This window comes from Triturus cristatus, chromosome 12, assembly GCF_964204655.1.
Source record: "Triturus cristatus chromosome 12, aTriCri1.1, whole genome shotgun sequence".
In the NCBI taxonomy this organism is placed as follows: Eukaryota; Metazoa; Chordata; class Amphibia; order Caudata; family Salamandridae; genus Triturus; species Triturus cristatus.
The window spans coordinates 459,584,037-459,598,589 of NC_140595.1; the positions used below are offsets into that span (position 1 = coordinate 459,584,037).

Here is a 14,553-nt window from a genome sequence, read left to right on the forward strand (position 1 = left end):
TGACATTTGCTACTCATGCAGGTCTATAATTAATTATGACAGTTAGCTTTCACAATATAGAGTACTGATTGGTTAACTCATTTGACTCTACACTCATCCCTCATGTGCCACTCACAAACATAGCCAATACAATGGTCATTTAATTCAGTTCGTCACAATTTGTACAGTAAACTTGAATTGTGAATTTTTCAACCATAAAACAAGGACACAGTGTCAACAGTTAAGTTATGGGACATCCAATTTAATCTCATATAATAAGCATTGCACTTTTAATCTTGTAAACTCAATACATTTCAATTAGTAAATTGAATCATTCTATTACATACAACATTTTGTAAGATAGTGGCATAGCATGATTCAAGGTTATAGACTGATTAATTATTTGCATCATTGCTGAACATGATCTATCAGTAAACTGTGCATCCAATCAATTCATTATTATTATTATTTCCAACATTCAACATCAACCAGGAGAGGAATATCCTACACATCCACTATCCAGTTCAATAACAAAACAGAAGCTGAGCTTCTCTTCTCTGGTCCAATAATAATGACGGCTATTTTTCAGTCAAGATCGATCACCGTATAACAGTGAAGTAAGAATTATACTTTTGAATTCCTAATCTATCATATCAAATGTCTTTTCCCACAATGGTGCGACCTGATTCCCTAGTTCTATACTACAAGGCTATGTTCTGTTGAATATAAGTAATAACCTTTGGTTATAACAGGCTATTATTAACCCTGCTTTTCCCACATGCGCTGTCAGACATTCTAGCTGATGTTACTGCGCATGCATGGGGTGAGAGAGGCAGATAATTAGAGATGTATTCTTTAGAACTGTGATCAAATGCCCCCAAATACTGCAATGATCAGTGAAGTAAAAATGTCTTCCCTTGCATCATATAATCCACATTACAATCATGAAAATATGGCACAGCCAACACAAGTGGCCCTAAATCATTCCAATGAATTAAAAAATGGTAATCCTGTCTAGACTTTACATACAACTTTGATTCGCTAAACACTGATGCAAAAGATGAATCGGAATGTAAACATTAAAATACATGCAATATTATCCCCTAAACACAAAAAGTACACCTTTGTTAAATAAAAATTCAAGAACAAATATATACATGTTAGCACAAAAATGGCAATATTAAAATCTGCGTTTAATATTTTCAAACCAATAAATATCAGCTCGTGAAACATTTGCCAAGAGACTGCTTCAGAACAGTGCCTTCCATTTTCCTATTCCACGCCAGAATTTAGTGCAGTGATGAAAAAGTGAGTAGCAGTTCCTTTGTTATTCTTGAAAGTAGCTCACATGGCATCAAAATGAAACCGGTGGGCTTCCTGCCTCTTCTCTCGATCATCCGCTTTCTGGAAAAAAATAAGCATAAGTGATGCTCTGGGTTATGGAAATGCTTTCAGCAGACACTCCAGGCAGGGTGAAGACTAACACGCATCAATTGCTTCCATAGGAGTTTCATCAATTAAGGGTGCGGGAAGAGCTGGGGCTGACTATGAGGGAGCAGCATTTTTTCACTTGACCAACTTACAGACTTGATATTTTATACACCATAATGTGTTTCCTCCTGTACCTTATCAAAAGCAGACAGACCTCTGCTGCACATCTTCATTATTGGTCTTTGCATGAAGAGTAACTGGTGGCGTAAAAGCCAAAAGTCAAATGTTCTACTTTTGTCACACATCTGAATAAACTGCAATAATTCCTCAAATTCTTGTAAATGTAAATTGAATGCGGGGGGCATTTCCTTTTTTTTTTTAATAATCAGCAACTATCCCCCTGATTGTCTGATCCAAAAATCTATAGAAATAAACATTTTAGCTCAGTGCTAACATAATATAATGCAGAAATATGCCCACAGTGAGAGCACCTGCTTGGAAACAGCTGCTTATACTACAAAAGAGAGTGATATCTAGAGTACTTTAACTGCATATCTGAATCAGATTGTCCTGATCTAAAACAGGTGATTACCATATAAGGAAGGCTTTTCTTGAATATCAGAGGAGAAAAACTAAAGACTACTGTCAGACCACATGAAGGTGTCTAGGGAGATTAACAGGGATGCTGACCTACACTGGGCTGGTTGGTGTGGTTTGCCTCTGGCATCCTGGGGTCTGTCCTAATATGGCTTTTCAAACTGGGCAATGTATACCCCTTCCACACTTGGCTCTCAGCATAGCCAGAGCAAGCAGTCAATGGCTCTCAGGGAGGTAGTATAAGGGACAGAGCCTCAAAAGCAAAGTCAAACAACAGACTCAATAATTCAATGTTCAGCACTGTGCGTATCTTAGTAAATCCCATGCTTCACTTGGGCATCTGGGATGAACAATGTGGCAGGGCTGGTCAAGGCTGCTCGTCTTTGCCAGTTGCCGCACCAGGGCCGGGGGCAGTTCCTCTGCTTTGGAGACTATGATTGCTCTCACAGATAAACCACACAAGTCCCTATGGCACGATGTAGGAGTGCCAGACGGCATAGTATTGTTCAGCTCTGCAATTTCTTTACAGTTGTCTACATGAACCATGAAGGGAGACCACGTGACCATACTTGACTGAGGTCAGCTCTGGCTTCCGTCTCAATATCATACAGCTTCTTCTGGGTGCCCAGAACACAGCTAGACTTTTCCTCCTGGGCACTTTCTTCTCCTGCAGGGTCAGTCACTTTCCTTCTCTCTCTGAGGAGACAGACAGGCAGGCTGTTAGGCTCTAGGAAGGCCTACATCTTCTCCAGCATGTTGTGCAGACTTTAGAAGATGCCCAACCAATGCCCTGTGAGACAGACTGCCAGACAGACACCGGCCCTAGACTCGCAGCAACTCTTCAAGTACTCTGTGGAGCACTCCTTTTATTGGTCAACAGGAATGTGAAACTGAGATAACCAAATAGACAAATTCTCATTGATGGTTACTCGAGAATTATACAAATTGGAGGACAGGTACTCACTAGAAATATTAGGCACAACATTACGTTGGAGGAAAGATTAGCACTTGATACCCTAAGGAACGACAAATCTCTAGTGATCAGAGAAGCCGACAAAGGGGGTAACGTGGTACTCATGAACAAGAATGAATACTTGGGGGAGATTGATAGACAACTATCAGACATGACAGCTTACTCCAAACTTGTAGGTAATCCTCTGCAAGCAACAACAACAAAAAATTGTGGACAAACTCAATTACTGGAGAGACTTGTGTCTCTTGTCAGACTTGGATTACAGATACTTGCTTAATAACAATCCCACTTGTCCCTGCATCTACACCCTGCTGAAAATTCACGAGGGACTAGGTTTCCCACCGGGCAGGCCCATCATTTCAGGAATAGGATCTCCTACGGAGAGACTATCAGAACACATTGATCTATATCTTCAACCACTGGTTAGAAACTTACCATCGTACTTAAAGAATACCCGAAATTTGCTGAGCAAAATGGAAAGTGTGGAATGGGTGGAGGGACACTTTCTAGTTACTCTTGATGTTTGCTCACTTTATACATGCATACCGATGGACCTAGGCATGAAGGCTGTAAAGCACTATTTAGACACCAGACCTGCTGCATTGTATGAGCATACGACCATGTTACTGGATCTAATCCAGCTAGTGCTTGAGAATAACATTCACACAGAATGAAGAGTGGTTTCGCCAGATCCAGGGTGTGGCCAACGGGGCAAAATGTTCACCCTCATTTGCTAACCTATACATGGGGTTTTCGAATCAAGACACATATGGAGAGAGGGTCCTGCGGAATTGTTGGAAACCATACTATACTGGGGACGTTATATCGATGATATCATTTTATTTTGGTCTGGCGCTAATGAAGCTCTGGAACTTTTCTTTCTGTGCCTGAAGGCCAACACATTCAACTTTACGTTCACAAAAGAACAGAGTATCAAAAATCCATTTCCTTGATGTTAGCATTCAGGTTGATGGTTACATACTATTGGCTCTACCATATAGGAAACCTACAGCATGCAATTCAGTATTGCATGCCACTAGTGCCCACCCACCATCACAAACAAAAGCAATCCCCTATGGAGAAATGTTGAGAATGAAAAGAAACTGCAGTGATGAAGGGGTACTCGATTAGCAATTGAATATGGTGGAACGTAGATTCACAGAGAGAGGGTACAACAAGAACACACTAATACAAGCACGACACAAAGTGAGTAAATTCAAGCGGGACAATTTACTAAAACCCAAAGAAAAGAAGAAAAACAGGAGCAAGATTGCACTCATCACTAAGCACGAAGTATACAGAATTCTAAGAAAACATTATTAATCCCACATGCATACAGCGTTGCAGGTCCCATGGTTTACAGAACGGGTAAGAACTGTTCTCTTCCGCTGCTTCTCCGCTCAGATTACTCGCCCCAAATTTTTTCCTAATACCGAGATAAGGTTAGGGGATAGATTTCCTTGATAATTCTACTCCCATCTTACTATTAATACACCGCTTTTGATACCGTCTTTTCATATGTTTTACAGCAGGCGTATCAGGGCCCTTCTCATCCCCGGACCAGTGGATCTTTACCACATTGGGTTCATACATGCTTTGACCAACTCAACTGTCACAGAACCTCTACATGAGCTGAAACAAGCTTAGAGGAAGTGTAAGTGTCTACACCTTTTTCTTTCTTTGTCTTTACTGTCTCGAGTTTACACTGTGCATAACAAGTTGCTGTAACCAATGTTTATTGCGAATGCACAGGTTCACGATCAAATGGGTTCTTCCTAACAGATACTTCCTGAATTTTCTGTCATTGGGACATCTTACACAACGACGAGGTCGGCGGACTGACGTTCGACAAACCTTGACATATGAATGCAAAAGAAGATGAGCCGTCATTTTTCTTTTTGGACCAACATCCATGCGCATAGGTACGACATATCTCCGCACTGCTTACTCCCATAGCATGTTTAAGAGATTACAGACATCGTCAAATTGCACACTTAATGCACACTGGGTCCTTTTTCTAACTAACAAAACCATTTGCTTCTTCTAACAGACCACTCCACAGGCATCTTATGATTTCCCACTAATCATTTGGTAGGCACCTCACGGTTTAAGCCTTTATAGGATAGTGACATTTCAAACATAGCCCTTCCTTATGGGGTTCTTTTTTGGATGCATGCACATTAATCATCGCTGTAGGTTGAACAGGTGACGGCATACAAATAAGGGAATGGCACTGATTTTTTGGTGTCAGGAATACAGAATTGATAATTGTCTAGAATAACTGTACAATATGATCTTGCAGCCTTGAAAAAGTCCAGGAGGATGAAACAAGTGTCTGCTGCGGTGTTTATGGACATTAACATATAAAGAATTTGACTTCTGAAGCAAGCAAGACTGAAGTACTGTGTTTTTGACTGGATCCAACTACTGAAAGAGTGGAACTCGAAAAAGAAACTAACTAATTCATAACAAACTGGACTGTGTGTGCTTGAGTGCTAAACTTTGTGCTTAGATACCATTACAACCTGAGCCTAACCTGGGACAGCTGAAAGGGTTCCCACATTACACCTGGACTTTGGAATAACTACGCTGAAATTTCAGAGCAAACATCACCAATGGATGTTGACAAGTGTCAGAAAGAATTATTTACCATCTTTTCAGAATTTCATAGTGGATTCTAAAAATAAAAAAGGCATATTCCTCTATAGGATGGTCTCATCATGGATTTTTAAGTGCAAACTTATTACTAAAAATATAGCCAAAGTGCTGCTGTGCTTAATGTATTTTGTGCGTTTTTTTTTTAACTTCCCTGGGCTCCAAGGGAAGCGTTTAAAAAACCGACAAGTCAAGAGCTTACCTACATCTGTGGTGGTTGCTGACAATATCTGACCAAAGCAAGAAATGCAGAAACAAGGGGAGGGCTAGCAGCTACAAGGAGTAATGTTCCTCTACAGCACAAAGCAAAGTAGTCCCTCCACATCGGAGGCATTTTAGGGTGCCAGATTCAGATCAGTGAACCCTGTTCTTCACGCCAGCAGTTCAGCCGATCACAATGGCAAACACTTAAGGTAGTCCATACTATACACTCACTCGCCTCTTGGCATTTACAGAGATTAGCAACGTAGGTGCCCAATGCTATACTACATCTCACTGTGGTTCTCCTTTAAAGAGAATGAGGAAGGATATTACATGATAGTATCACAGGAAGCAGAAAAATTGCTGCAGAGAACGATAAGTCTAATCAACAGTGGTAAATTATTCGTCTGAAGAGGCAATTTGCACACAAGTTCCAGCTGTAGCAGTCCACCTATAAGTAACATATTACTTCAGAAGGAGACTGGGGTCTACAAATGAGTGATGGCTAAAAAACATACAAATACACCTTACGTTCATGGGCTTTTATGTTGTTGACTGCAACAGTCATGTGACGTCTGACTATCTATTCTAATGATTATCATCAGGTGGCAGCAGGCTTGCTTATAAACTAGACAATCAATTTTGTAAACAATCTCTGGATTGGCTTGCTTTAGCGCAAGCACCGGTTATTTCTGTGTAGCGAGAATGCTACATCTTGCGTCATCTAAGACATAAGCGACGTTTTAAGGCCTGGGCAAAGTGGGCAACTGCATGGGTCCCTACTTTCCAAAGGACACCCTGAGAAAGTGATCTTTCTCCATCTCACATCTGTCAATTTCTCTATCGCAGCATCTGTCCTTCTTCTGCCTATGTCTAGCTCTTGGCCCATCTACATAAAGCCCTTGGGCAGGACATAATTTGGCTGTTTTTGTGTGACAACGACTCTACAAGTTTAACGATTAATTCAATATTGCTTGGAATCCTGCTGAATTAAATTAGAGGTAAACATGCAGTCAAATTGTAACTTTTTGTAACCAGGGGCATAATAGGTCTTGCCGTGGCCCCAAAAATCATGAAGATAACACTCATAAGAAAGTGGAACTTCAGAGGTTGTTTCTCATACTGCCTGTAGAAGCAACATAATGTCTGCATAGCCTTGTCCTGGGTAGGGCACATGAAAAGGAACGTGTAGCTGTATAGCGGGGCTTTGGCAATACGGTCCTTCCGATATGCACCATTTACAAGTAAGGGGGGTCAGTGTTTGAAGACAGAGGTGGCCGGAGGTGTGTACCACAAGGCTGCAGAACTCTCTTTCGGATTTGGCTACTCTCCAGACTTATGACTGTGAGCATATCATTAACACTGCTCTATTTGCATAAATAGATTGCGCTGTGTCCTCAATGTTAACCAACCTTCCTCCTGGCAGGTCACTACATAAACAGGATGTCAATACTGCCAGAAAGGTCACAGAGAACGCGAGTAATGCAACCTCTTTATAATTTTGTCGCTTCTTATTAGGAACACAGATTGGGAAAGCTGCCTTCAAATAAAAAAAGATCAGTCTATGAAGGCAAATTCAATTACAGTTTAACACATTCGTAATTGATAAATGAAGCAAATGTATTCTAACGGATCTTTTTGCACCTCCACAGTAAAAACATTTTTTCCAGTTCCCCAATTTTCGTTATGCACATTTGCATTTTAGAAAGCTGCAAATCACAGTTTTTCGAGTTGGAAGCGCAGTAAGTTCTTTTGACAGCTGTGATTACAGTATGGCAACGCAGCAGCAGACTGAATGTCCTCACAGTGGGAGATTCCAGATTTGGGAACGGGAAGAGCTGCCCAGAACATTCTCCTCTCGTGAAACGACTGGAAACACTAACATGCTCCGACTCGGTCGTGCATTAAACATATGCAGAGAAGAAAGGCACGTGCCCGTCCTGCAGTCCGATGCGCCTCACGTATGCTATGCCTCCTACTGCTGACGATCAAATGCAAAGTTGGCAGCTTTTGCGGGTAGCTGGGTGTTCTGGGTGAATTACGGTACATTTATAAGTATATTCATGTGTAGTTGAGTATAGGCGGCTTATTTTTGTATTTTGTAAAACGTCCCAGTGTGCTTCAAGTGTGAGACGCATCATTGTATTGAGCGCGACGTGGCACGCCTGACAGTCTGTGTAAAACAGCAAACCGCCAAGCGCGGCAGCTGTCACCCTCCGGTTGTCGACGAATGCTTTTAAGAGCTGTCTCTCAGAGCTAATGTGCCTACGAGTACCGGACAACCTTAGAAGGCCTCTGCCGCTCAATGAAGTGTATAAGGTTTTTCACGTCACTGCGTTGTGACTTTAAGATTGGCGATATTGAATGTAGTGCCAAATGTGCTTCCACAAAACAAGCCGTTGTCTAGTGAGCTGCCCATATTGATGTAACTCACAGGAATTCGATAGCCATGCTGGACATGCATGTGGATAATCCTTGCTCCTGGCGCCACCATGGCTGATGTATTGGGCAGGAAAGCACCGCTAGCCCTGCAGCCTGAACTTTGATCAGTGGGGCAGGTTAATCATGTGGTGTTTACCTGCTCTCTCTTCTTAAAGGTTTTCAGGAAAATCCTGGCATTTCTCCCAAAGAATGTCCATTGTGGTTTGATCCAGGCCGTTATAATGAGTGGCCTGGACGGCTGCACTCTCTCGTTTAGGGTATGGGCAAAGGCTTTCTGAGGAAGCTACACAGGGTCCAGAATGAAGCTGCCAGGCTGGCTCTCTGACTTCCACTGCTTTCCACTGCCTATGAAGCTTTAAAGGCTTTCCATTGGCTTCTGGTTGAAACTACCATGGGCAAAGCAAAAAGGTCTTGCCCATGCAATAACTATTGGCTTTGCCAATGGGTTTTATCCATGTTGTACATCAGCGTGGCTGCTGTTCAGCATGGCAAAAAGTTAGTGGCATAGAGGAGAATGGTATGGAGTGTCATGGAGTGGAATAGAGTGGAATGGCGAAGAGTGGAGTAGAGTGTCGTGGAGTGGCATAGAGTGGAGTGTCGTGGAGTAGAGGAAGTCGGTGAATGGAGATCCACACCTCCACGCGCACCTGAGGATTCCCGGTTCCTGACTCCTCCCTCCTCCCCGAGGCTGTGTGGTTCCTGCAGAGGCTGATGGCGGCTGCCGGGCGGCGTTTCTCTCATCGGGCGGATTTCCTGTCCTCTGAAGCCTGTGTTTGACGGGAGCACACGAGAGCACAGCGGCTCTTTCCATCGTAGTGGAGCAGTTCTTTCAATTCCAAATCTACCTCATCTTTCGGCATCCTTAGTCTCCAGTTTTCAGCCTCGCATCGTATCTGCCCTGTGCATCGAGGTTAGGCAAGGTGGCAGACGGAAAGCAGCTGGTGGCGGCGCTATAAAAAAAAGAAAAAAAAGTATGAATTTGCTTACTGGAGCACCTTTTCTTATTGGAGTGGAGCAGCTCTTCGTATTTCAGTTTTGCCTGAAGTGAAGCTGTAGAAGCTGTTTGAGACTCTGTCATTTTTTTCCATATGGATTAACAGAATTCAGCGACGTGGATTGGGAGTTTTGAAGTCCTATTTGGTGCTCAGGGCTCGCTATGATGGAGTATCTCAGCTGGTTGTGTTCCCCTGTAATCAGCAGCAAACTCGATGTGAAGTCTGTCTCTGCACTGAAGATATCGGTATGATGGTCTGCCTTTTGTAATAACGCTGAGGCTCATACTCCTTGCGGGAGCGCCGCTGCTGCTGTAACTTTCGTTGACTCTGGTAAGAGATTTCCTCTGCAGCCGCCGCTGTCGCTGGTACTTTCCGCATTGTACTTTCCTCTTCACGAAGATTGGTTCTACTTCTTAGTCGCTGGTCATAGCTGGTGTGTGGCGGTGTGACTAGACTACAAGTCCCAGCATTCATTGTGTGATGGACTATGGATTATGGAAATGGAAATGTGGAGTTATTTTTGCCGCAGTGATTGCATTGCTGATTACTGATTCTCCCTACGTATCCTATTACTCGGACAGACTGAGGTGTTAGTCCAGTCGGCTTGAGCTGTTTCCCCCGCTGTCGCAGCTTAATATCTTGTGTTGCAGCCGCTGTGTGGGTTGAACTCTCGGTCCCAGTTTTCTTTTTTCAGCCTGGATTTTGTTTCCACTGCGACTTGTAGTACTTTTGTTATCCTTTTTGAGGTCGAAGAGAATCACATCGTCACTAGTCTCAATAATGGGCAAGCAATTGACGGCCAGGGCTAAAGCCAAAATACGACGCCAGCAACTAAAAGAAAACTCGGAAAGGGCCAGGCGGGCTGGGTCAGTCGCGGAGAGAGAAACCTCCTCTGTTGAAAATTCGGAGAGTTCCGGAGAAGGTGAGGACGGCCTTCCGGGCGCCAGCCCGACTCAGGTCCATCTCCAGAATCCTTCCAAATCCGTTGTCAGTGTGGCAAAGGAGGTAATGGTGCCATCCGTGGAGGGAATGGATATGCCTCTATTGGGCTCAGAAGTCAAATTATCTGAGATACAACTCCGAGTTTCAATTCAGTGGCTTTATTTGATTTACAGGTGTCTAAAGAGGTTACGTCAGTCCCTGCTCTCAAGGCTTCTAAACAATTCCCGTTATTTGAGCGAAAAGGAGCAATATCTGTCCCTACTAATACAGCCGGTACTCGCGCAGTGTTATCAGGGGCTTCAACTCTCTTTACTTCTCCAATAGTCATTCCTTCCATTGAAAACTAAGTTTCTACTGGTGATCTAAGCTTAACAGACCCTCCAACCTTAAATCCAACCTCCACATCTCTCAGCGATAAAGATCTCTCCATTTCTCCAAGCCGTACTTCTACGATTGTCTCCAGCGGAGTTACTTTGCCTCAGAGCTCGATCATGGGGATCGACACTGAGACTACTGGGGATTTTCAGATCTCAGTTAAGGATATGTTGAACTTGATTCTGCAAGAAATCAGAGAGATGAAGCAATCTCAAAAGACGGAAATGGAGGCAATATGTAAGCGTCTGGACAAAATTGAAGACTCGATGGCTTCATTTTCAAATCGATTGCTTAAGTCTGAGACTAGAATTTCCGGGGTGGAGGATAATTTGACGATCATGCAGAAAGAAATCACCACTGTTTCTAAATCTTCCAAGGCTCTCGAATCTAAGCTGGACGAGTTAGAAAATTATAACAGAAGGTCAAATCTTCGAATAGTCGGTGTACCGGAGAATATTGAGAATAGCGCAGGATCGGATATGATGAAATGGATCTCTTCTTTTTTTTTCTCGAGAGGTTGTCTCTGAGTTTAAGGGGGACTTAACAATCACTAGGGCGCATCGAGTTCCAGCTCGTCCATTCCCCAATTCTCCATTTCCTCGAACTATTATTGTCAATTTTGCAGACGTTCGGGTTAAAGAAATGATCCTATCTCAGGCCTTCAAGCAAAGACAATTTCACGTCAATCCCACTACCAAGTGCCGGATTTTCTCTGACATGTCAGCTGCTGCTGCTAGACGGAGAAAAGACTTTGTAAAGATTCTCCAGCTATTTAAAAATAAAGGTGCTCAAGCATCGATTGCACAGCAATCAAAGTTAAAAGTTCTGCTTAAGGGCAAATTTTATCTATTTACAGATGTTGATGAGGCACGTGAGATGCTTGATAAGTTGGTCCAGGGCTAGGCTAATGCTAATGCTGGATTGCGATCTGTTTTGCTTTAATGGTTACTGAAGATTTTTCTTTTTTTTCTTCTTTTTCTTCTTTTCTCCTTTCTCTGTGTATTATTACTTAGGGGGAGGGGGGGCGCAGGTGGGAACTAGGGGTCATGGGGAACAGGGCGCACCACCAAGGCGCCCTTATAAGAGGGGTTAGTGCCATGTGGCCAGCGTGGGTGGGAGATATAGGTGTAGTACAGGGCCACGGGACTAGGGTTAGGGGGGGTGGCACTTGGGTGGAGGGGAGAGCACCTAGGTGGGGAAGGGGGGGTGGGGGGCAAAATGGAAAATGGAAATTCTTGTGGTTTGTGATGAAAAATATGTTGGCAAGAAGTTATTCTTAATAATTCATGTCTATTGGAGGGGTTAGAGTTATCTCTTTCAATGTTAATGGATTGAATAATAAAAAAAAATGCGCACTATTGAGCTTTGGATTAAAACAGAGCGCCCAACAGTTGTGATGCTGCAAGAAACTCATATTTCCGTGGACAAAATCAATTATTTTTCCATGTTTAAAAATTGGTCTTCATATCGTGGGTTCTCATGTGCTCAAGAATCTCAAAGGGGAGTCGCGCTTTTTATTAATCGCAATTTAGATGCAGACATTATTCCGTTTGAAGATGGAGGAGCAGGGCGGTGGTGTTGGGCTACTTGCGTAATAAAAGACAGGAATAGGCCGATTACCTTTGTTAGCTATTATGCTCCAGTGGAGGATCGTGCCCCCATCTATGAGGAGTTATTTCAATCACTACTATTGGTTAGGGGAGATATAGTTATAGGCGGGGAATTTAATATTCTTATGGATATAAAATTAGATTCTACTGGTCTCTTAAAGAAACAATCTAAACCAAAGTCATTAAGGTCTATTATGAAGAACTCTGCCTTACTCGATCTTTGTGATCCATGGCGATTAAAATTCCCTCATAAACAAGAATTCACCTATTGGTCGGGAAGACATAGATCCTCCTCTCGTATTGATTTTTTTTTGGCCTCCAGTTTACTAAAATTTTCATATCAGAAATTTTTGCATAATGGCTTTTCAGATCACGCAATGCTGGTAATCGAGTTTAAAGTAGGGGAAGAAATTAGGCCCCCCAAGAGATGGATATTTAATAAAATGCACCTACAAGATAGTAATTGGGTTTCCTTTTTAAAATTGGATATTGTTGATTTCATTGCTCGTAATTTACACACGGCTCCACTACATATCATTTGGGATTCACTAAAAGCCTTTATTCGTGGTATCATCATCGGTAAAGACGCAGAAGATTGGCGTACTATTAAACAAACTAGGACCTTACTCTATCAAAGAATTTGCTCACTAACTCGGCTTCGACAATCTAATTTTTCTAGTCTCGCGCAAAAAAATTAAACGAGGCCAAACGCGAACTTAGCACGGTTTTTGCTACACAGAGTGAACAGCAATTTCTTATACAATCTCAAAGGAGTTATGAGGAGAGTAATTTTTCCGGCAAACTCCTTGCGTGGCAGGCTAAGGAGCAAGCTGCTGCAAATTCAATTCGTACTTTGACGTCTCCTACTACCTTGATAGACACATCACAGCCTGATGTCATTGGCACTATAATGCTTTCTCACTATAAACAGATATATAGTCATCACCAGGAAATAGACCATTCTAGGCTCTTTAATTTTTTAGCAAGATATGATATGCCTTCTCTATCTCAGGCAGATAGTGGAGCAATGATGCGCTTATTTTCAAAGTCAGAGCTGGAATTAGTGGTAAAGAACCTCCCAATTGGCAAGGCCTGTGGCCCGGATGACTTCCCCGCCGAATTTTTTAAGGTTTTCTTCTGCGCCTTTGCGGATTTATTATTACAATTAGTTAATTATATGTTAATGGGTGGGCAAGTTCCAGATTCTTTCGGGGAGGGTACAGTTGTTAGCTTTCTCAAAAAAGGCAAAGATCCCAAAGATCCCAACTCATATAGGCCTATCACATTACTTAATACTGATTATAAGATCCTTACCAAAATATTATCAATACGTTTCAATCACATTGCCAAGGATCTTATTCACCCAGATCAGAATGGCTTTGTGGCAGGCCGGCAATTAGTTACTAATACACATTTTCTTACTGAGCCTTTAGATTATTTTCAGACAAACAAAATTTCTGCTTTAATTTTATTATTAGACGCGGAAAAAGCTTTTGATTTGGTGGTATGGACAACTTTATTTGTTATTTTAAAGCACTTTGGAATTCCTCCACAGATCATTAGTTTAATTCAGAATTTGTACATGGGTGCCAAAGCCAATATAATTATTAATTCAGTTATGGTTGGTAAAGTATCGGTTCAACGGGGCACCAGGCAAGGTTGCCCCTTGTCCCCTATTCTTTTTGCATTCTTTATTGAACCATTAGCCACAGCTATTCGTCAATCCGTAAATATCTCTCCTCCTATCCCTTCTATGGCAAAAATCAAACTATATGCCGATGATATTTTGCTACTGATTAAGTCGGATATTCAATCTCAAACTGTCGCTTTTCAGCTTTTCGAAGAATTCGAACATCTGGGTGGTTACCGAATTAATAAAAAAAAAACTGAAATATTAGTTTGTGGTGGGGGCGAGGTTGAGCTACATACTGACTTACTCGGCTGTATCAATTCAAGACCGAAGAGGTATTTAGGCGTTATGTATTCTGTTTCGGTTTCCGATTTAGTTATGGTGAATTTTGATCCTCTTCTACGTAAGGGTCAATCCTTATTTAGTAGATGGGACTCGTTGCCATTTTCCATCCTGGGGCGGGTGGCACTTATAAAAATGTCTATTCTTCCGTTATTTAATTTTTTATTTTCTGCCATTCCCTGTTTTTTGCCCAGTGGTTTCTTCCTAAAAGTGCAATCACTATTCTCAGGTTTTATATGGGCAAAAAAAAGTCCCAGGATAGCAATGCGGATTCTCTACGCCGATACGGAATTGGGAGGTCTAGCTGTACCCAATGTTAAAGATTACTATAGCGCATATTTTGCCCAATATTTAGAGCGGTTTAAATCTGGAATGCAGACT

The 14,553-nt window shown here is 42.2% G+C and overlaps 1 protein-coding gene across 1 annotated transcript in view; it reads right to left on the reverse strand.

The window, feature by feature from the left end:
- Window positions 1–220: 220 nt before the first annotated feature.
- ITFG1 (integrin alpha FG-GAP repeat containing 1) overlaps window positions 221–14,553 on the reverse strand; it is a 1,870,060-nt gene continuing 1,855,727 nt past the window's right edge. The window contains exon 18 of the mRNA XM_085639265.1: window positions 221–1,383. Within this exon, the coding sequence (XP_085495391.1) occupies window positions 1,324–1,383 (60 nt within the window). The 3' untranslated portion in view covers window positions 221–1,323. The remainder of the gene's footprint in view (window positions 1,384–14,553) is intronic.